General features: G+C 40.3%; 1 protein-coding gene across 4 annotated transcripts; it reads left to right on the top strand.

The window, feature by feature from the left end:
- Window positions 1-4,986: 4,986 nt before the first annotated feature.
- C9orf72 (C9orf72-SMCR8 complex subunit) lies at window positions 4,987-23,045 on the top strand. 4 transcript variants are annotated; one of them, XM_064176791.1, is made up of 11 exons: window positions 4,987-5,155; window positions 6,527-7,012; window positions 10,473-10,532; window positions 11,425-11,520; window positions 12,383-12,447; window positions 14,410-14,482; window positions 18,168-18,284; window positions 19,112-19,347; window positions 19,824-19,881; window positions 20,361-20,470; window positions 20,553-23,045. In XM_064176791.1, the coding sequence occupies exons 2-11, from the start codon at window positions 6,551-6,553 to the stop codon at window positions 20,737-20,739; spliced, it is 1,464 nt and encodes a 487-aa protein (XP_064032861.1). In that variant the 5' UTR covers window positions 4,987-5,155; window positions 6,527-6,550; the 3' UTR covers window positions 20,740-23,045. The 4 variants fall into 4 exon arrangements, with proteins under 4 accessions (XP_064032861.1, XP_064032863.1, XP_064032862.1 ...); XM_064176792.1 differs by lacking the exon at window positions 4,987-5,155 and adding an exon at window positions 5,500-5,540; XM_064176793.1 differs by lacking the exon at window positions 10,473-10,532.
- The last annotated feature ends 807 nt before the right edge of the window (window positions 23,046-23,852 follow it).

The following is a 23,852-nucleotide window of genomic DNA, read 5'->3' as shown; positions in this document are numbered from 1 at the left end:
TCCCCAGCTTCGGTCTGGCTGCTCCAAGGAGGACCAACTCCAATTTACTTTCCAGTGGCAGGGCTTGAACTATGGTCATTCTAAATAGCTAGGAGCAACTGCAGGACAATCAAATTTTAATTGCCATCAAGTCAGATTTAATTGGGTCATTTGAAGGCCATTTGCTCACTGTCAGGTCCTTGGTGAGCCCCTGTCAAGGTGCATGCACCTACTACAACCATTTCCATAAATCTTGGAAGAAAGGACAAGATTTCCTCTGCTTGAAACTCCTTTAAGATATCTTGATTGCCAGCAGCGAGCACAGCTGTGGTAAACTGCAGGGCCTAACTACAGCTTTTAAAAACAGCATGCTGCCACAGATTTTTATCAATACATTTCAGGAGTCTTCCCCAGTAACAGAAGTGAAACTCAAGGGAAGAAGTGCAAGTAAGGAAGAAGTGGTTTACATAATGGCCTTAAGGAGAAGTGATGCTTCTTGTAGTAAGTACGGAAGAAAAATTTTCTGTTGTTTTTCCAGCATGTTGCAGACTTGACAATTTCTCAACATATATATATCCTATTTTTAAATATGGACTTGGGTTATGAGCAGTTTTGGTTTATTGTTATAAAGCTTAATGACATAGTGATATAAGCTTTCTCTGTGTAACACTGTTCCCGAGGTTTCCCACCCATACAAAGACAAGACACTGGTTTTCAGACAAAGAAGCCTGTTGCACAGCTAGGCTGTATCATCACACCAACATTAATACGAGAAGAAAAAAGAAAAGTAGGAACATCTACCTGGGATTGGGAAGAGAGATGAGACCAGACTAGAGCATCTGTTTTGTAGAGCTGTGCTAATTTAGATTTGACTGATAAAATTCAGCTGTGTAACTGAGCCTTTGAGCCTTAGAAACACATCAAACACATTTAGCATAGTGACCCGGATCATGGAAACTAGCCTTAGCTAAGCCCTTCCTGCTGTGAAAAACTCGGTTTTACAAAGCACATATAAGAGACAAAAAAAAACACAGGACATTATTTGCTATTTATTGAAAGTGACATGTCTGTCTCCACACTCCAGCTAAAATCTACATGCACATAATTTATCTTACAGAGACAATATCCTCCTTCAGTGATGTTAGAATAAAAACAACAGAGCTGGGTGTATTTCAGTGGAGGATTCCCCCTTTCTCTAGTGCTGTAATTTATTTCTAATTGATGCTACAGCAATATGATGCAGAGTCCGCATTCCTACCCATCTGCCACACACGATCACTGCTCTATCATAAATAAAACAGCATTGCCTTTGGATTTTTTTTAATTGTAAGCATTTCTAACCAATGCCAGGCAACTTTAAAGACGATGAACTTAGTTTTCCATTCTTAAAGTGCAGGGAAGCTTACGAGGAACTGACAGTGTGATGTCAGCAGCCAAGTGCAAGTTCATTAATACCTAAATCAAGTGTGTCTGTCTAACCTGTATAAAGCTGCATTGCTGTCACATAAAACTCATGAGGCAACTGTCCAGACAGAGGAAACCCACTCCCCAAGCTCCAAAGCAGCTACTGTCTGAAAGCTCTTTACCTATGCATATGCTGCCTCTTGCCATGCATTTACATGTATGTGTTTGGGCTTCAAGAGATAAAATATTTTTCTTCAGAAGCTCAAACCAACCTTTCCATGTGTAAAAGGATCACAGGAAAAAAAGTGATGGAAGTCTTCTTAGTGTAATATCCTTCAGCACTCCAAAATGCTGGATCCTTAATTTTAATTTCAAAACTGTTAACTTTGTTGTTTGCAGTTTGATTGTCGTATATTACCAATTAACTGCTTTAAGCTTCACAGACCATGAGAGAAGATAGTCTTGGAAAGAGGGAAGGGTGGCGGATGGTTTAAGGTTACGCTGACCCTGAGATAGAAGTGCAATCATACAATCATCCCTGCAACAGCACATAATTAGTTCTGAAATAGCACTTAGAGGACATAGATCCCTGAAGATCAGTATTGTTTTGAAAAGTCAGCAAAGTCTCCCAAACTGGTCCCTTGAGATTGAACTGCCTCATGATATTACTAAAACATGACAAACCACACCTCCTAGCTACAGACTCCCTACTCAGATAAGGCACTTACCTTCTAAGCACATCTAGTGAATTTAAAAGGAGCTGTAGCTTCAAGATTAAGCAAAAAAATAAAATCACCAATGACTAGTTAGTAGGCATTGACAGCAGGCTTAACAGATACTGTATAGATTTCTACCACAGTGCCAGCTTTATGGAGGTATCCCCTGCCACCCACAAAACTGGAAATAAAAAAGTATCTCTACGCTGTGTCTGGGCTGGGTTTTACACACCAGGCTAAAGAACCCAGATTCGGGACAACAGCTCTAGAATCAAGGGCTGCTTTCTTTCACAGCAATAAATAGGTCCCTGCACTGCCATCTCTGTGCATTCAGTGATCTGTAAAGCATTAATGTGGTAATGACAGCAACCAGGGTTAGCACCACTCAGACACAAACAACTCATGGGATGCAGCTAGAATCAATACTATCAGTTGTGTGAAATTCATTTTTAATCACAAGTCAAATTGGCATAGGCTCTAGCATCTATCAAAGCCAGTGTTTTTAAGAACAAGTTACAACTACTAACAAGAGACTCCATAAGACAGGGCAGTATACTTCACCGGCTTATAAAACAGATGTTAAATTACAACCTTAAACCACCAGCCTGAGGCACCATAGAAACTCCTACCTTTGCCCTGTTATAAGAACCGATGGGGACAGGGGAGTGCAAGGTTTGGTTTTTCTAGAGTTAAATCTGCCTTTATGTTACTTATATGTGCAAAAAGCGTAATCATGGCACTGATTTCTGCATCAGCACCAACCATTCTCACTTCTTGCCACCTCAGCCAGCTGTTCCTATTTGCTGTCTTTAACTTTATATATTAATTTGACCTGTCTGGAAAACGTTATTCTACTAGTGTGAAATTAGCTTTCTTCAAGACCACTTTTTCCCTGGTGGAACACTTTCACTGGTCTGAGTATACAGATGGTTTCAGTGCAACAGGCTAGATAGGTAAGATCTTGTGCCTTTCTCCACCAGGCTGAATAGCTGAATTACACTATATTTTGTTCCATCGCTTTCCCTTTTTGCCTACACACTCCTTTATTGTAGAACATGATGTCACTCACAATGATGATTCAGGATGCCATACTGAAAACATAAATAAATAAAATTGAAATGTGATTTTGCTTGAGATTAGAGCCCAAGCTTGTTTTCATCTTCTCTGTGTGCCACACTAATTAATTTCTTTGCAGATGTGCAGCATTAGGCTTCAGAGAGATGTGCTCTCTGTTACAGGGTGGGGGGGAAATCTGCCTGCACTGCATTCTGTCATCACTTCTCTGATGTGTTCACAAAAGACACTTGCAGGTGCATTGTTAGTCTCTTCAAATAACATGCAAGCTGATTGTTACTCTCTCCTCTGCTTGAAGAAAGTATGAAACAATCAAGGGGGGGGGGGGGGGGAACGGGACGGACGGACGGGGGGACACACGGGACCCAAACACTACCAGAAACATAAAGACAGTAACTAATACTGCTAAAACAGGCAGAAAACTCAACTCTGCCAATAATAACACTGTAGTGGTTACAGACACTCATCTATTGCTACAATTCATGTTAATATTTATTCACATATCATGGTGATTTGCTTTAAACATAGAATTCTTGAAGTAGTTTCTAAAGGGAAAAACTGATGCAGCAATACCAAGTGCCTAATGCAAAGCTACGTGACAATTCAGTGACAAAATAAACTCCACCTCTGAAGCCTGCTTTTCCTATTATCATTAGTATCATGCACTTTCCTTACTATAAAGCTTAATGCCTACAACTCAGTTTTTATTCTTCACTGTTCAAAAAGGTTTTTATAAACTCCAGAGATTTAGATATGAGACATGCAGCAAAATACCATACAGTTTGATGCTTAATCTCTGAATTCAGTAAAGTAAGACTTTAAAAACTGGTTCAATTCTGCTGTTTGTCCAAGCTCCTGTATAATTGTTGCATAAATTTTGTGTGGTCATTCGCATTTATTTGAGCTCTGCTTACGAGAAGCTAAAGCTATGATCATTAGCTTGATGCTAGTGGTTTTATGTTTGGTGCTGTTTTAAAAGTCGAATATGTAACCTAAAAGAGTAATTTTAGCTGACTGAAGACTACTTTTTTTTTTTTTCCCAGTGTGAAGCTACTTAACTGCCTAACATTAAAGGCATTTTGGAGAGCGATTTTTGTGCATGAATCATGAGAGAATGACAATGAATGACACTCCAGGTCTGCTGTGCCCTATGAAGACTTCCTGGTGGGGCAGATCAATCTGCTTGAGACGTAACTCCCCGGGGTACGGCAGAAGAGAGGGATTCTGGAGGATTACAGCTGTGTCCTTCCATCAGAGTTAGGTTTTCTTCCCTTTTTTAGGCTGTAAATAACTACCTCTCAGAGGTTAGTGGCTGTGGTGATCTGCATCCAGACCGGATTAAGTAACGGGAAGTAAATGTACTTACTGTATACCAGTTAAACTTAATGAACCGCAAGTAGCAGCATCTTCTTTGTTTTGCACGCAGTATTTTTGGCTAGTAACCTAAGTCGGTTAACTTCCTATTTCAACCTTAAAATCCATTAAATTATGTACCCGCCACAAGGCGGTTCCCTCACAACCCGCAGGTGAAGCTTCTGGCTTGCTTTACAAGCTGTATAAGGTTTTCGTCCCACCGCAGAGGCTGTTTTGGAGCTGCTCAGTGCCACAGAGTGACCTGGCTGAGGTACGCTCCTCTTCCCAAGCCACACCAGCACCACTGTGCTACGTAGCAGGCAGCTGCCACCGTACCCAGGCGCTCCTGCGCAGGCCGCGCCGCCATGTTCCCGCCGCCGCCCGCGAGATGACACCGCCTCCCTTCTGCCGCTGCCACCAGCCAAGGCCGCTCTACTCCTCGGCCCGGACAGCTTCTCAGGCACCTCGGCTGTTCGCCCTCCCGCCGAGCTCCGCCAGCACCGCCGGCCGCCAGCACCCAGAGGTCCCACCTCCCGCTGGTCAAAGGCGGGGCCGCGTCTGCGCGGGAGCGCTGCTGAGGCGCCGCCGCTGTGCGGGCAGGCGGGAGCGGGGCCGGGGCCGGCGTGCAGGTGAGGCTGGTGCGGGATCGGGGCTGGAACGGTGGGGTTTTGGGCTCCGTGTTTATGTCTGGAGGGGGAGGATGGTGCAGTTTCTGCGCCGGGGCTGTCATCGTCCCCTCCTGTTCGGTGCGGAAAGGGGTTGGGTCTCCGCGTAGCCTCCCAGTCATCCTCCTCGGGAGGTGGTTCCTTTCCGAAGTTGAGACTCGGAGGGTGCAGAACGGGCCTGAGCCAGGCTGGAAGCGCAGTGGTTCACCCCCGGGTGGTCCCCTTGCGCCGCAGCTGCCTTCGCTGGTGTCGGCTGGCGGTTGTGGAAAGGCTGGCGAGGTCTCTCACCGGTCTGCGAGCATAGGGAGGAAGGGGTGACCGGCGCTGGTTTTCGTCATCCCTGGAAACGGTGAAGTGACATTTAGAGCCTCAGACCGCCTCGGCTTCCCTGCTATCATCCGTGCTGGCTGGCAAAGGAGGCCTAGCGTTGTTAGGTCGGGACAGAGAGATAGCTGGAGAGAGCTGCTTTATCACCCTGCAGTGGGTAAATGGACCTGGGCGGCGTTATAAGGGACGCTCACGAGTTAAAATAGTTCAAGTATATGAAGTTAAGAGGTGCCTGAGGTCTGGCGAGTGACAGCTGTGGCGGTGAGACGGGTGTCTGTTACCGCTGCCGTGGTACTGATGAGGGTTCCTCTCTGCTGCCATGTGGGGTGCCACAGGCGGAGAGGAAAGGAAAGCCGGGTTCTAGTCCAGCGAGGTTTCGTCAAATTAAATGCATTTTAGTATTTTAATTAGTTTTGCATCTTGGATTTGTTCCTAAGACTTCTGTTGTTTTTCCATGACTCCCAAGTAACTTTTGGGGAAGGTGAAACTTCCTGTTATTTTCTTCAGTCTAGTCAAAATGAGGAAGCATTACAGTTGTTGGAAACTGCTAGAGAAACTGTTTATGGATTTTTTTATCTACACGCTCTGACGAGTTTTCCATTAATATATTCGATAAAGTTCTGATCATGTGTCTTATGACACGACTCCCTGCATGTCACCATGATGGAAGGGATGTATTTGTTGTATGTTAGTCAGTGTCAGTTCAGTGTTGTGCAGGCTCACCATACTTGTGTGGTGAGTAAAGGGTATTTGAAGTCTGACTGACTAACATTTGCAAGCTTGCCACTTTGTTATGTGGAAGGTATGCATGTACTCTTCCTTCTTGAGTGTAGTCTGCAATGACATCTCAGGTGTAGAACTCAGGTTGTCACTTAAAGCCTTATGTGAAAACCAAAGCGGATGAGATGATAATTGAGTGCTTCTGTAGTTTTGTTGGGGTTTTTTTTTGTGTGTGTGTGTGTGTGTTTGGTTGTTTTTTTCTCAATAAAACCCTTTTTTTTTTTTAAGGTAATGTAATCATTTCAGTCATACATGAGAGAGGAAGCCGGCATGTCAGCTCTTTGCCCACCACCGTCCCCTGCAGTTGCTAAAACAGAGATTTCTTTGAGTGGTGAGTCACCCTTATTAGCTGCCACTTTTGCTTACTGGGACAATATTCTTGGCCCCCGAGTCCGGCATATCTGGGCCCCAAAGACAGAACAGGTCCTTCTCAGTGATGGGGAAATTACTTTCCTTGCTAACCACACCCTGAATGGAGAAATACTTCGGAATGCAGAAAGCGGTGCAATAGATGTGAAGTTCTTTGTCTTGGCAGAAAAAAGGGTAATCATTGTGTCATTGATCTTTGATGGGAACTGGAATGGAGACAGAAGCACATATGGACTATCAATTATACTTCCACAAAGTGAACTTGGCTTCTACCTGCCACTCCACAGAGTGTGTGTGGATAGACTAACACATATTATAAGGAAAGGAAGAATATGGATGCATAAGGTAAGTTCGTTACTAAAGGCAGCCATCCAAGTTCTGAGTAAAAGTGATAATTTTAAGGTTTTGGTGATGCCTGTTGTGTAGCAGTCCAGGCACCACCAGTCTAGGTTAGGAGGCTAACCTCTCTAGCAGTATACAATTTTGAAGATTAGAGTTACCAATCTGTCAGCAACTTCAGCCACACAATGTATCCTGGTAATATTACACAATCTGCACCAGTCTAGCCAGGTGAAAAGGTGTACATTTTTTTTATCTGTATTTTAATATTAATTATGCCTGTAATTGTGTTAATTAGTGTATTTAAACTAGGTCTCTCATGAGACCTCACCTGGAGTACTGTGTCCAGTTCTGGAATCTCTATTATGAGAAAGATATGGACATGCTGGAGGGTGTCCAGAGAAGGCCTATAAAGATGTTCAGAGATCAGAAGCACCTCTCCTGTGAGGACAGGCTAAGACAATTGGGGATGGTCAGTCTGGAGAAGAGAAGGCTCCAAAGAGATGTTATTTTGGCCTTCTAGTGTCTTAAAGGGGCCTACAAGAAAGATGATGAGGGACTTTTTTGGATCTCAGGTAGTGATAGGACTACAGGAAACGGATCCAAACTAGAGGAGGTAGATTTAGATTAGATGTTAGAAAGCAGGTTCTTCACCATGAGGGTGGTGAAACACTGGAATAGATTTCCCAGGGAGGTGGTGGAAGCCTCATCTCTGGATATTTTTAAGGCCAGGCTGGATGTGGCTCTAGGCAGCCTGATCTAGGTGGGAGGGGGGTGGTCCCTGCCCATGGTTCCTTCCAACCCTGACAATTCTGTGATTCCATAAATTTACTATGTATTAAATCACTGTTTTCACTGCTGAGATCCAGAAAAGGGAACTGATGTAATTAATGTCGTCATTGTTGTTACAGTTTTGTGGTTGTGTCTGAGGGTTTCTTTTTATTTTAAAAAAAAGGTATTAATGAACAGTTTGGCAGGTGGTAAACTGTGTAAACTACTGGGAAGATCGTGAAAATACATCTGCTTTAGTCCAAATACTTCTGGTTTTGAAATTCAAAAAGGGAAATATATTTTTTTTTTCTGAATGATTCTAGCTCTTGCCTTTGGACATACTATTTCCTTACTGAGTTAAAATCCTTACATATTTTTGTTTAAATGATGTTCTAATAAAATCTTTGTCATCTTCATAGAGTACAAGTTGTCTTAGAGCAGTAGATACCATGTAAGCTGTAATGTGTATAGCGATGCATGTTTGCCTGAAAGTTTTTGTTCCTCTTCTGTTCTGGGACCTCTAGTCAACATATTTTAAACTTCCTTTTTGAATGCTCTTATCTGAACTAATTAAGATTTCAGAAATAATACGCTTATGTTAGTTTTTGTGATGTTGATTTCTTCTTCCTACACAGTCCTCATTATTTTTGCTGTATTGCCTGACGATGGCTAGCAGTTTTTTCCATCTCTTTTGGCTCTTGATACTTCTGGGGTTTATTTTTCAGAGGAAGGACAGGACATAAAGTTAATTTTCATTATAGTAGAAAGAAATGTTTCATTCTTCATCTGGTCTTTTAAAAGCCTGGTGGGTGTTGATGCTCTTGATGTAAGTGAATGCTCTCTGATATTCTTAGTTACATTGCTTCTCTGTCATTTAAGTGTCCTCTGTATTGACTTTATATGTGAGTGGACAAGTAGGAATTTTCCATCCTTCATAACTAGTACATCCTCTCTCTTTTGGCACCTTGTTCCATATCAGTAAGTTTCCATAGCTGAAATAACTTTTAAAAGGCCTTGAAAATGACCCAAAAATCACTTTCTACTAATTTCCTCAGAAACCAGTCATTAAGTTCTCCATTATTTTTGAGATGGGTCAGCTGAGACTGATACCTTCTGAAATTGACTAGTTTTTTTTTCTGGAGGGAGATCAAAGGTCTCCACATGTATGTGCAGTTCTGTAGCCTTATCTAGGTGAGAGAGAACTGAAAATGTAGATTAGAACTTAAGCATGGCTTGTAGAATGATAATATTGAATCAAAACAGGCTCATTTTGCAAAGGTTGAGCACCTACAGCTACACCAGGACAAGGATTGTGGAGGTCATATCTGAAAGGAGCTGTGGCTGTTCTGGAATTTGTGACGGTTATGTTTATCAGCTCTCGTGAGTTCTGTGTAGCACTTGACAACTCTTCCAGATAGACGTTAGAAGAGAAGAAACATTCTGAACTCGAGGAATAAGAGAAATACAGAACAGTGTTCAGATTGGCAAGGAACGAAGCAACTCCAATCAAGTTATGTATGTGGGATTAGAAACACCTTTTCTCTACTTATTTTTACATTGCAGATGTTTGTTTAATGATTTTGAGCAGTTACATTTCTGAAAAAAAAGTGTCCTACGCTGTTTGTTCAGCCTTATCTTTGTGAGGACTGGCTTCTTTTAAAGCAAAGGATTTTCGTTGTCAAGGATGTCTTGCTTCACTGATGCTGAACTCAAGGATGAAGGTGGCCCAAAGCAATCTGGCTTGTTCCAGTAATTTTTTTCACAGATGCTTATTTTACGTGGTTAGACAGATTTTACTAGGTTTTGGGCTGTGGCTTGTTCGCTATTCATCTGCTTGCGGAAACTTATGTCAGCTCTTTCCCCAGCTGCTCAACATTGAGTAGTTAAATTGTAGAAAAGCAATGAGCAATGAATAAGCATGCAGTAACCTGCTAGCATTAAGCAAAAGGTATCATTAGTTCTCACATATTCCTTCTTTTTTTTTCATTTTATACTGTTTGTTTCAGTGATTGATGTCAAATTCTCTTTGTGAATAATAATTTGAGACTGTTGTAAGGTTGTATTTTGAATACAGCTTGCTACTCAGCTGCTGCTGAGTCCATTTTAAGATCTTTGTCAAGGATTTTGTATGTTGTGTTTTGTGTATTTTGAGGTTTCATTTCTTCTGTACTTGGTTATAAAACAATATTTGGAAGACTCATCAATGTCTCAAGATGTGGAAGAAAAAGAAAACAAACCAACCCTATTTTTCCAGCTCTTCCTTAACAACTTAGTTTCCTTATCCTGGGAATCTCATTTTTCTTTTGCTTCATCAGGAACCATCAGTCTTAATCCATTTGAAAATCCATACACAAAGTGGAATTCTGCACCATAATTTGATCATTTTATATTTTCTTGGTCTGTAAAGAAGACACTTAATGTTTAGTCATTGTCATCACACCCTCCCTTTCCTGCTACTCCTGCCCAAACATGCGAGAGGTTTAGTGAGTGGAACAGCAGGGAGCATTGATCTGTTTAAAAATTACATCACTTCCCACTAATATCTACTCTGTGAAAGAAAAGTAGACCTGAACATCAACATTTGAATCTAAGAAGTATGACTCCACAGGGAAGAAACTCTGCCATTTGACTGTTGTGTGCATACATATATAAACAAATGCCAGAGCGTTTATATTTAACTGCTTCTCTTGCTCAGGAGAGGCAAGAACATTTCCAGAAGATTGTCTTAGAAGGCACAGAGAGAATGGAGGATCAGGTAAGGTCCATCTGGTTGATGCATATGGCACACCAAGTCAGAACTGTCTTGACTGCATCTGGTGACTGTAGAATGTGGTGCTGCTTCTTATTTTTTGTATCCAGGAAGATAATTTGGAGTGGCTGCTGACCTGCCCATGCACAGGAGGCAGTTTCTGAAGATAGGATGGTGGAAGCTGTGAATAAATTGAAGGAAAAATTTATTGAATTACTTTATGGGCAAACTGCAAATTTATGAAGAATATTACCTTTCAGAAAAAGAACCTGGGGTCTGTAAAGGTAGTAGCTTCCATAGATTTGTGCTTGCCTCCTGTCAAGGATGGTTTGTCACTAGGTCGTTACCCTTCAGGTTACAGGTACATACAGAGTCCATCACCGTGGAATGTAATTGGAGAACTAATGGATAAGACTGAAAAGTATTTGATTTCTGAAACATGAAATTGTGGCTTCAGTTTCTTGTGATAGATAAATCAGATGAGTGATTTTGTGTGTTAATTGCTAATATGTGTGGTTTTGTTCTTCTGTTATTGCTAAAGCATCAGAGTTGGATCTGAAATGCTTCACAGTAATTGCACATAGTATGGTATGATCAAATTATCTCACTCCAAATACTTCTCATCTAGGCTGGTCAAACTGATCATGAGTCTTAGCACAGGACCCTGAAAATACATTGAAGGTGGTACTGAAAAGCAAAATGAATGCTTCCATTTACAGTTCATAATTATTGATCAGCAGAGCCTGAGAAGTCCATGTATCCATTTCTGCTCATACCACACTTTCAAACAGTTGGAAGTTTAAAGATGTTTTGCATGTAATAGTGCAAGTTCATGTTAGTAGTAACTTCTAATAGCGCACAGCATGCTTTTACTTCAGGCATTTCATTCATTGTGCAGGGCCAGAGCATCATTCCAATGCTGACGGGAGAGGTCATTCCAGTAATGGAGCTCCTTTCATCTATGAAATCACACAGTGTTCCAGAAGAAATAGATGTAAGTTCTTGGCATCCTGAATTAAAAATTTGCCTTTGGCACACTGGTTTGGTACTCTTTAACAGACAGAAGTCCACGATTGTCATAAATTCTTGCACGGCAGAGTTATTTCACATCAAATTCTCAAGTGGTGTAGGAAATAGTTTAACATTTAGTTTAATCTGATAAAGATAGCAGTACTGGCAGTGGGGTTTATGATCAGCACTTAGTAAACTCTGTAGGATGACACCCTTTGTAAGAGTGAAGCGTAAGGCTATTTGAAGCAAATCAAAATGAAGTGGAGGTAAATGGTTTTAATGTTGATACCTATTTCTGCATGGTTTAGTGCTCCTATAGAAGAAGTAGGCTGAGAAAGGACAGACTTATTAGGAATTCTCTCACTAATAGCTGCAGCCATGCTGAAGTAAAGGGAATCCTGTCATTTCTGGGCGAGGGTTGTAGATGCCCCCTTCCTGGAAGTGTTCATGATCAGGTTGGATGAGGCCTTGAACAACCTGAGCTTGTGGGATGTGTCTCTTGTCAATGGACAGGGGTTGGAAGGGGTCCTTCCAAGCCAAACGTTTCAATGAATCTATGGATTCAAAGTATTCTGAGCAAGGTTATGGGAACAAAACACCAGGAGAAATCTGACTTGCCACTAGAGAAGCAAGTTTAGTAAGCAAGTAACTCAAACATTTTCAGAATGCTTTGGCTGAAGTTAGAAGGTCTTTCTAAAGTGCCTTTTTTGGATGGTCTTACAGGTTAGCTTGAATAGTTCCTAGTTCTAAAACCGTTCCCACTCCTAAGTAACAACAAAAATAAATTAATAGGAAGGTGTTGCAGATTCTCATAATTCTTCTGTTTATATTTACTTGTATTCCAGATAAGTGACACAGTGCTCAATGATGATGACATCGGGGATAGCTGCCATGAAGGCTTTCTCCTTAAGTATGAATTTCAATTTCAGTTCATGCTATAGTAAAATGGTTTAAACTTATGTATGTGTGTATATATGTATTTATGTATGTGAGCGTGTATGACATTAGTTTTCTTCCTAGGAGGCGGGAGGACAGCATGTATTTGACTTTGAGATTTTTGTCTCTAAAATGCTATAGGAATTGCTGTGTTAAAATAAGGCTCTGGGCTAATAGCTGCATCTATGTGCTGTCACAGAAACATTTGCTTAGTGGTAGACTTTGTGTTGAATGTGATTTTTCTTTGATACTTATGTTAGATTTTCCAAGGGTGTAAATTGAAGTCCTACATTTTAACAAAATAGCAAAAAATATGGGTCACATTTACTGGATAAACTATGAATAGTAGTCATTACCTGTATGGCATATGGAATGCTTATTATTGGCACCTGAGAGCTGCTTGGGCTCTTCCTGCAGAAGAGCCTATTTCATAAATTTTGGCTGATGTTCTGTTACCTTTCAGAACATCTCTGGTCTAACTGCATCTGGTTATGCCACTTATGCTTTCAGTACTAAAGAAATTCATGTGTTAAATTAGCTAATTATTTAAAGTAATGCTTAGTTCCATAGAGAATTTGGGAAGTGAAGTGAATAAAGTGGAATGGCTTATTGTCAACAGCTAGAGTGATCGATCTTGCAATGCTGAACTGTTCTCATACCAGATGGAGTTTTATTGGATAGATATCAGGGCATCAGTTTTTGCTGCTACTTCTCCCTTGAAATTTTGTCCTGAAAAGAAACTAATAAGTTGCCTGTTTGTGTGAAGGGTCCAAATGTCAGCTTTTTAGCTTGTCTGCAAAGCTTATCAGCTCATCTCAGTTCACACTTTAAGTATTAAATACAGTGTTGTATGGATTTATATATGTCATGAAATAAAAATGGGATTAAACTAAATAAACTGCCATATGAACAATACCAAGCTCTAAAATAAACAGTCATGCTTTCTTAGTAATGTCTACTTGAAACTGAGCACTATATCCATATCTGCCCCAGAGGAAGAATTCTTAAGTATTCTTAAATTTAAGTCTTAGAATATACTTGATAAGGTAAAAAGTAGCAAGGACACTATGAGATCCACTTGTGGGATGTTAGAGTCTGAGTATAGCTATTACAGTCTTTACCATTTAGAAGTGTTTATTAGAACTGAATAATCCTCCTGTAAGCCAGCATAAATGTGCTTTTATATATTCACAGATACTGGAGGAAACTTTTCGAGAGTATCTAGACTTTCTAGAGTGTCTAGACCTTTTAAAACTGTGGGCCAGCTCTTGGTCTGAGGCAGTGCCAGGAGGGAACGGGGGAAATGAGGATTTGCAACCTCAACAGAAGTTTTTTCTTAAGGTCAAGTTAAAAGTTTTCAAGGTTAGTCCAGGTATATTTACTGCAGCCTCCAAAATAAAGCAAATCAGATCTGTGCTGTTGGTAACTCACAAGACAGGAGTCACTTAACTTTCAGCACACCTGTGAGTACTTTGAGGGATTCAAGCTTATGACTTGCTCCTGCCCATGCAATGATCAAAAGAGTTACTTGGCAAGTCTCTCAAAAGTAGCATCTGAACCACAGTTTCAGAAAATGAGGACAGCTGTGGAGTAGATCTTCTGTCAAGATACTTTCAAATCTTTCATTATTAATATATCTTCTGTCACTTTATTTTATATAGAACTTGTAATGCAGTTAGATAGTAGCAGTAAACATGTCTTGTTTGCTCTGTTACTGGTGTTTGGAGGTTCTGAATGGCAGTCTAGTCATCAAAATGGCAATGTAGTTGCTGTTGACCTTCCAGGTTTCAGTAGAAACCGACAGAGCTATGTGAGGTTCTGTGGGAATGGGCCTGTGTTTATACTAGGAGCACTTCATTTTTCTTGTGAAGATGATAATTGCTTTATTTAAAAAGTCTGATTAAATTGATTAACCTGTGTTTGTTTTGATTTGCAGTGCAATTAGTTCACATCTGCAAACCTGCGGTTGTTCTGTAGTTGTAGGGAGCAGCGCAGAAAAAGTTAATAAGGTGAGGCATTTTCTAATAAGCCCAACTTAAATGCTGGTTATTAGTGTGTTGGTTGGAACAAGGTTCATCTATAAACATACTAGAGCTTGGAGAAAATAGGGAATGCTGTTGTTTCATTATCTTCATTATCTTACGTCACCTGATTGGTATAGCAGATGATAACACTGTCTGAAAATTGCCTTATCAGTAGTACTCTGGCCACTGTAAGAAAATTAATTGATAGTTTATAAAAATGAGTAGAAAATGGATCTGAGCTTTTGAAGTCAAGTGCATTAGCTAAAGTATGCAAATGAAGAGGTTTGAGCTGACTTGACCAGTTCAGCTATATTTGTGGGTATTGTCTGTGTAGTCTTAAATTAGTGTCTGCCTAAGTTCTCTTGTACTTCTGCATCCTGAAGTGTTTGTGCCTTACAGAACCTCAAAGCTGTTGAGTCATACACACTTTTGAAAAGGCAAGCTTACTAGGACCTTACACCTTTCCAGCTATTAGTTTTTTTATTTCATAGCTGTGTTTGTGTTGATACCACTTTCAGTTTGTTTGAAACTTAATTGGTAAGTATGTGTGCAGATTAACTGGTAGATGTAAAATTAGATTTGGTTCAGCTTTCTAGAAAAAACAGGAGGCCAAGTACAGATATAAACCATTAAAATTAAGTCCTGTAGCAACAGAGCACTCAGTTTGTCGTACTTGCAGGAGCACATCAGTAGGGATGATGCTTTCAGGTCTAGAAACAGGAAGGAGCATGAGCTGTACCTCTTAATGGGATGGATATGTATATCCTTATGGTCTATTTGAGGGGCAAAAAGTTTAATTAGCTGTTATTTTAGAACAATAAAATAATAGAGGGGTTGTGGTACACATTTCCCCCCCTATTATAGTTATTTTTAACCCTTGTAATGTTGTTATGAAATACTTGGTTTGAACTAATATGAAAACTGTCACTTAAACTGCTTTTCTTCTAATATTTTGGTGTAACTGGACAATTTCATGATGCTTAATTTAAGCTTACTCAGTAAGTGAAGGAAAAATAAATGAGGAATTTTTCTTATTCAGAATTCTCTAAGTGCATTTTTTGTATTCTGCTTTTCTATTATACCAAAGTGCTATTGAAAGCAGAATGGCATCCAGGCAGATTTGAATGACTCTACAGGTGGAGTCTCCATCAGCTCTGTGAGCAGCCTGTTCCAGTGCTCTACCACCCTCAATGTAAAGTTCCTCCTCATATTTAGGTGGAGCTTCCTATATTCAAGTTTGTGCCTATTAACCTCTTGTGCTTTCACTGGGCACCACTGAAAAAAAAAGTCTTATCCTGCTGACACTCACTCTTTATTCATAAGCAATAATCTCAGCCCTCAGTCTTCTTCAGGCTAAAACTCCCAAGTTTCTCAGCTGTTCTTTGTAAGAGAGATCTTCATAGCTCTTTGCTGTACCTTCTCAAGCAGTTCCATGACATTCTTGAACTGGGGACACAGTACTCCGGGTGAGGCCTCAGCAGAACAGAGGGGGAAAAGCACCTCCCTTGAACTGATGGCCACACTCATATTGATGTACCCCCAGGATGCCATCGGCCTTCTTGGCCACAAGGGCACATTGCTAGCTTATGGTCATCCTGTTGGCCACCAAGACTCCCAGCTCTTTTTCCACAGAGCTACTTTCCAACAGGTGAGCCCTAACCTGTACTGATACTTGGGGTTATGCTTCCATGGGTTGAGGACCCTCATTTGTCCTTGTTGAACTTCACAAATTTCCATTCAGCAAGCCTATTCCAGTCACACTAGATGTCAGCACAGCCTTCTGCTGTGTCAGACACCCCTCCCAGTTTTGTGCTATCAGCAAACATACTGAAGGTACACTCTACCTCATCATCCAGGTGGTTGATAAATGTTTTGACCAGAACTGGAGGCAGTACTGACCCCTGGGAAACACCACCTGTTACAGAATGAAAGGAGAGATTCCATAAAAGCAAGCAATCCTGGGGCCTTCAGGAATTGACCATTACAGTACTCAGTGGGTACACCACTGCTTCTGTGTTACCATGTAACATTAGAAGTTTTCCGTTTACACCAGAGCCTCTGGACCATACAATGACAATGGAGTCCTTGTTCTGAGACCATGGTGACTGTCCTTCAGTGGTACATGTAGAGACACAATCAGATACCTTCATTTTCTTGTAGGGGGTGTGGTTTTTTTTATGTTGAGCTTCTCTGTCCAGTCATGTTGATGGGCTAATTACTGAGCTCTAGTTTATTTTGTAAGACTGGAAGCTTTCTTTGAGGAGAAACTCATTTTGATTCTCATAAATTATGCCCTTTTTGGTATATTGTATGAATGCATCTGCATGTATTACTTCAACATGAAATAAGAACTAAGAATAATGGTCCTGCTGAATATATTCTACATTAATGTTAGACTATACACATAATACATATTTTATAGTTTGTAGGGCTCCTTGCTGCAGTGAAGTAAAATAGCAAAAAAAAATCAAGGCATCTTCAGTAAATCTGTGTTTTGAAGTAAGCAGTTTGTGATGCTTTGTAATAATTGGGGGAGGATATGCACTGTTCCTCTGATCAAATGAGCACTTTATGCTGATGCTCAAACTAAAAATAATCACAAGCAGCAGAGGAACCCGAGAAAAGAAAATTCTCCTTTCTTAGCTAAAACTAGCTAGTGACAGTATGTATGGTCTCAGGGATGCAGGATTTGCACATGCTTAAGCTAGCATAATAGAGCAAGTGTCAAAGGCTTACGTGGTTATGAAGAGTTTATAGTTCAGAAAATAATTAAAAGGCTTTAAGGTTTAAGTGGTCATGAGTATATAAAATAATGTATAGATAAAGCAGATTAACTATAGAAAGAAAACAGTCTAGGAGAACCTGAGTCTCTGTTACCATCCAGAGTAAGTCTCGTAAATTCGACAGAGGTGTTTCACAGCAGTGGGGTTTGTATCACTGTACAACTGTTCGGAAGGAACTGCCTTCTTTATAGCGTGTTTTAACATACCTTAAAGTAAAACCAACACCTACTCCATCTTGCTGAAGTGATTAAAAGTGGTAGTCAGAAACTTGGTTTTCATTGTTTTAGGTAGTACATAAACAGGGATAGAGCCTCCTCGAACACAGGTGGAAACTGAAATAATGGAATAAGTGTGTGTGAAGATGATTACTTGTGGCTTTTGTAGCATGTGAGCAAAGGAAGTGCCTTTGTTGCTTATAATGGAGACTTTGAGGAAATTACTGAGGAAATAAGCATGGATACCATTTAGGAAATTAACTGTGCCTGATTGGAGACAATAGCTGCAGTTTGGAATGAATAAAACAAGAGGCTTAAAATGCTAAGGAAGTAATCACAGTAACTCATGTTTATGTAATGAAGTAGCGGGAGGTAAAAATGATTTATTTTACATAGTTGGCTGAAAAACAAACTTCACCAAAAAGTGTTGTTGTTTTTTCATCACCTGACAAGAATTTGGAGTAATATGGCTCACAGCTAAATAATCATGCATGTCACTCTTCTGTAACCTTGGTAAAGTTCTAGCTCTTCTAAAAAGTATGGTGAACTTTTGTTTTGGTTTGGTTTCCTCATTGGAAGTGCCTGGTACATTCTAGTCAGAAATTGCATTTAAGGACCAGTTTATGCCTTTGCTTCCTCATGTTTTTTTCAAAACTGTTGTTTTTAATGCAGATCGTGAGAACCTTGTGTCTGTTCCTTACGCCGTCAGAGCGGAAGTGTTCCAGACTCTGTAGAAATGAATCTTCTTTCAAATATGAGTCAGGACTTTTTGTTCAAGGTCTTCTCAAAGTAAGTACACTTAGGAAAGTTCTTTTCTGTAGTGTACTTCAGCACGCGTGTGTGTGTGTGTATGATATGCACACACATACACATTCATTTTCAAAGAATCACAGAAAGCATCCAGTTGTAAGAGACCTCAAAGATCATCCAGTCCAACCTTCAACCCATTACTGAAGGGTCAGTGCTAAACTATATCCCTAGGTCCACACACTGCTTAAACGTCTCCAGGAACAGTGACTCCACCACTGCCCTGGGCATATGATTCCAATGTTTGATAACCCTTAATTCCTTTCTGATGTTGTAACTTTCCTTGTAACTATTTGCATGTTAAAATTCCAAGCCAGTCTTTACTCTGGCACATCTGTTTCTTGAGTGTTGTGTAGAATTGTTTCTGTCTTTTGAGGAAGAGTAAGAATAAGCCTACTTGGGGCTGACAATTCCAAAACACATTAAGTTTCTATGTTTCACCAAATTAAAAAGAAAAAAACACAGACCATCCGTTCTACACTTTCCCAGTATTTTACAAGGGCTGCAGCAACAGGTGAAGGTAAATAGCAAAATACTGATTCTTGATCTGGTAAGCACCAGTTAATGTGCTTACAAACCAGATGATGCCATACTGTGATACACAAGTTACTTCAGTACTTGTCTTCAGTGTTATATTAAGGGAATCACTCAATGTGAGGTCTTCAGCCAACAGTTCTCTCAAACAAAACATGTCTGAACAAATGGGATTTAAAACCTAGGCATGATGCTGTAATACTGTTTTGTTCCAGTATAGCTTTGTGGTGTTTTTAAAAAAGTAACTAGAAGAATAATTTTTTTCACTAAAACAGGATGCAACAGGAAGCTTTGTGTTGCCCTTCCGTCAAGTAATGTATGCCCCATATCCTACCACACATATAGATGTGGATGTCAACACAGTGAAGCAGATGCCCCCTTGTCATGAGCACATCTATAACCAGCGACGATACATGAGATCAGAGCTGACAGCCTTTTGGAGAGCTAATTCAGATGAAGAAATCTCTCAGGATCATATTATCCACACAGATGAGAGCTTCACACCTGATTTGTATGTACTCCTCTCTCACATCTTAAAGTCAGACCATTTGGAGGCAAGGCAGTAAAGTAGAATAAACTGTACTTTGATTGAGAACATTTTTGAGAAGCTTCTTTAGCTCAGGCAGTTGCATTTGCTTTGGAGGAATTCAGTAGTTTTGTTGCGTTAAGTATTGTTGAAATTCATTTTCACTCATACTTCTGGACGTGTTAAGTTTGTTTTTTTTGCCAGCTTTAATTAGGGTTTTAGCAGAGTTGTGTGTATTTCATAGGGCCCATTGAATCTCCTGCATTTCATTTGTTTCACCCAAAAGCTCTGCTTTAAAATTCTGTATTAGCTTTAAAAATAGCAGGATTGTAATTCACTGAGATGTTGAAATTACTTTTAATTTCTGCGAGATTATAAGCAATGGTGCTGTTTCTGTGCACAACTGTTGGGCAGTTACTGTCCCATCATAACATCATGCTTGTTTGCTTTCTTTTCTGTAGAAATGTCTTTCAAGATATCCTGCATCGGGATACATTAGTAAAAGCCTTCCTGGATCAGGTAATTGAACTTCAGTAGTTTGAGCCCTGGTAACAGATAATTGACCAGATAATTTTTTTGGCTTGGTAGCTCCTTTTTGTATTTTTGCTGTGACTCTTTGCATAGCTGGAGAGAAAAGTACTTGTCTGTAGTGTTGGTAACAGTGGAACATGAAAAAACAATGCACATTTTCTATTGCTGTGCAACAGTGTCTACAGTTACCGTACTGAGAAAGCTACCTGACTGGGATTGATTTCACATCATTTAAAAAGAGAAAATGATACTTTATCCAACACACCAAGCTGTTCTACAATATCGTGCCTCTAAGCAGCTAGAAAATTCAAGAATAATAAGTTTATCTGCAAACCTGCTGTTAATGTGCATGCTTTGCTATAGTTAAGGATATGTTACCTGTGTGTGCAGTGTTTCTTTATATTCCACGTTTACAATGAAACTTAAATTTCTGTGTCTGCTTAATTTTCTGTATGATTTTTAAACAGATCTTTCATCTGAAGCCTGGCTTGTCTCTAAGGAGTACTTTCCTTGCACATTTTCTGCTAGTCCTTCACAGAAAAGCCTTAACTTTGATAAAGTACATAGAGGATGACACGTAAGTGAAGAGAGAATAGAAAGCAAGCTTTGAGGAGCTTCATCTGTCTGTTTTCACAACATCGTTTTTCAATTTTTTTCAGGCAAAAAGGAAAAAAGCCTTTTAAGTCTCTTCGTAGCTTAAAGGTAGATCTTGATTTAACAGCAGAGGGCGATCTCAACATAATAATGGCTTTGGCAGAGAAGATCAAACCAGGTCTGCATTCCTTCATCTTCGGGAGGCCGTTCTACACTAGCGTACAGGAGCGCGACATGCTCATGACGTTCTGAAGTTCTCCACCGCTAACGTGTGATGTTGCAGCCTTGCACGGCATGAAAAGAAATCTACCAGTGTGGCTGCCACGCTTGTGACAATCATCGACTCGACTGAGAATGGAGCATTTAGGAGCATAGGAACACTACAGTCTCTCCAAAGCAGGAGGGGCTCTTGTTAGGGGAAATATCGACTTAGCTCGAGAAACGTGCGTTTAATGAAACATCTCTTCTGTGTGTTTCAGTTTTTTTAGCAGTGAATGTAACGAGAGGTTCCATTATCATAGAGACTCAGCAGCGAAATTTGAACAGATTTTCGTGTATGATAAAGGAAAGCATTTTAATTTTCATTCCCCAGAAAATTCCTTCAGGTGTATTGTCAGCTTTTCCTCCTCTCTGTGTCAGTATTTTCAGTGACTCCACAGAAAACAATGCCTGTGTCCTCTGTAATCATGGAGGTTGCAGAATAAGGGCCATCAGGCATTTCAAAGAGTTTTTAAAGTGGTTTTTTTTTTATTTTTTTAAGTTGTGGTTTTTTTTTTAATGTACGTGGTACAAGTCTGAAGTGTCTTCCCTCCTCTCCCTTTTTAACACTACTGGCTCTTTCATGTAGAGCATTCAAACGTTGGGGATTTTTAAAGTGCTCCAAAGTGCTATTCTTGTATGCAAACCGCTCATTAGAAGCCTAAGTAGCAACGCTCTGCACGTGAGAACTAGGTCATTATTTCATCAGCTTTGTGCATGTAAGTGCCAACCAGGATGCTTTGTCACAGATTGCTGGGCCATCCTGCAGTGAAGTGTTCGGTGATCCAGCATAATTGAGCTCTTTCAAAAACACAAAACACCAAAGTTGTGTCATTCAGCAGCAGTTGTCAGTCTTTCTGTCTGTAAACCACTGCTGTTTTTTTCCATTGTCACTTAGAATAGAGTTCAGATTAAAGTATTAGACCTTCCCAAAGAACACCAAGGTGATAGCCAAAATAAAAGATAAAACAATCGTTTATGGTTTTATTTACATTGCCATTAATGTATTTAGTAATCCTTAGATCAAAGATGAGCACAGCTATGAACTGATATGGTTAGCACTTTACCTAAGTGAATTCTAGTCAGTAATCTTGCCAGTCTTTGCTCACTTCGCACATCTCTGACTTCTCTTTGCTTGAAAATAAAAGCACATTTTTTATTTGTATGCCTCAACCTTCCTTCTGCTGAAGCATGCAGAGCAGCTTGGTGTTAGGTTAATCCAGACTCATTTGGCATATGGATGTTATGTGTTATTTGATATCAGTGGTACATCTGTACTACATGTTGTTGTGTTTCTTCTCTTTTTATGTTTCTTGTCTTTTTGGACAAATGCAGGAATACTTTTGTCGTGCTTTAGTATAGCCTCATAAATCGATATTCATTGTGAAAGAGCTGCACTTGTGATTGGAAAAGCCACAGCTGCTTTGTTCCTTAAATTGTTCATAAGACTCCTTGGCAAACAAGTTTCTGGTTTTGAGATAGCTGTTTGGTGTTGACAAAAATAACTGTTTAGTTAACAAAAGTTAGATTCATAACTTTGCCTGAAATGTCCAGTACTCAGCTTTCTAAAAGGAACACCGTCCTCTGCTTAAGTGTCTAGAATCTTGGAGAGCCAAAGATTCACAATTTAATATTTAGAGCTTCTGGAGGACATGGAATAGAGCCACAGCTGCACACCACTATTGTGACTGAAGATCACCAGCATTACCTGGTTGAATAAGCAACCACCTTTTGTGGACCCCTTTTTTGGCTCTCTATGTGTGTAGGACTTTTGCAGGGAGCTCTATGCTTCATCAAAAGAACTCAGAACTCTGCTGGCATTAAGTTACTTGCGCTGAGATTCTGTTTGCCTTCCTGCTACTATTAGTTCCTGTGATTCTGTGTTTTAAATCAGATCCGTTAGAAAAAGCCAGATTGTGCTAATTTTTACTTCTTATGTCTAAGATTGTGGGGAAAATGTAATAAATACTGCTGAAACTTCTAATGTAGAAGTAATGAAGTCTAAAGAGCTTTAACTGTGCTGCTGAAATCAATCACTTCAGCTTGATAGGCTTTGGAAACATACCACTGACACTACTAACAGTAAAGCTGTGTTGTTTACTGAAGATGCTGTCACTTTTTGAAATTACTAAAATCTGGAAGACTTCTCAGTTGCTACTTTTGTTGCACAGCTGTCACAAGTGCACTGTCACAAGTGCAGAATGTATAGTGAAGTAAGTTATTAAATACATCTGCATGTTGTGTTGTAAATCTTGCTCAGGAAACAAAGTAATAAAATTCATGCACAATTTTTGACTTCACTTGCTCCTGATTTTTTTTTTTTTCTTCATATAATTTCTGTGCCATATCTGATAGGATTATTGTCTTTCATCCTTTGGAATAAAGAAGCAGCTTTTTTCCTTCTTAAATTAAAAATTATGCTGAGATGATGAATCTCAGACTGTCACAGAGGCCACGTCTGGAGTACTGTGTCCAGTTCTGGGCTGCTGTTCAAGAATGCCATGAACCTACTGGAGTCCAGGAAAGGCTACAAAGGTGATGAGGAGACTGGAGCATCTCTCCTACTAGAAAAGGCTGAGACACCTGGGGCTGTTTAGCTCCAAGAAGGCAGAGGGAATCTTAACCAGTACTTACCAGTACATAAATGGTGGGGTCCAAGAGGTTAGGACTGGATGCTTTTCAGTGATGTCCAGAATATGACAAGGAGCTATGGGGCATACAATCATAGAATCAAGCAGGTTGGAAGAGACCTCCAAGATCATCCAGTCCAACCTATCACCCAGCCCTATCCAGTCAACTAGACCATGGCACCGAGTGCCTTATCCAGTCTTTTCTTGAAGACCTTCAGGGACGGTGCCTCCACCACCTCCCTGGGCAGCCCATTCCAATGCCAATCACTCTCTCTGTCAAGAACTTCCTCCTAACATCCAGCCTATACTTCCCCTGGCACAACTTGAGACTGTGTCCTCTTGTTCTATTGCTGGTTGCCTGGAAGAAGAGGCCACTCCCTACCTGGCTACAATGTCCCTTCAGGTAGTTGTAGACAGCAGTGAGGTCACCCCTGAGCCTCCTCAGGAGAAAACCAGAACATGGTAGATTTCTTTTGT

Source organism: Pogoniulus pusillus, chromosome Z (genome assembly GCF_015220805.1).
Source record: "Pogoniulus pusillus isolate bPogPus1 chromosome Z, bPogPus1.pri, whole genome shotgun sequence".
Lineage (NCBI taxonomy): Eukaryota > Metazoa > Chordata > Aves > Piciformes > Lybiidae > Pogoniulus > Pogoniulus pusillus.
This window is presented reverse-complemented; position numbering and strand designations above follow the sequence as displayed.

What these genes read in the sequence shown, in the direction of transcription:
- C9orf72 (XM_064176791.1), top strand. Translation starts at nt 6,551, where the DNA reads ATGAGAGAGGAAGCCGGCATGTCAGCTCTTTGCCCACCACCGTCCCCT. An exon ending in TTGTTCAAGGTCTTCTCAAA is followed by an intron (nt 18,285 to 19,111) that starts GTAAGTACACTT and finishes TCACTAAAACAG; the next exon opens with GATGCAACAGGAAGCTTTGT. An exon ending in AAGTACATAGAGGATGACAC is followed by an intron (nt 20,471 to 20,552) that starts GTAAGTGAAGAG and finishes AATTTTTTTCAG; the next exon opens with GCAAAAAGGAAAAAAGCCTT.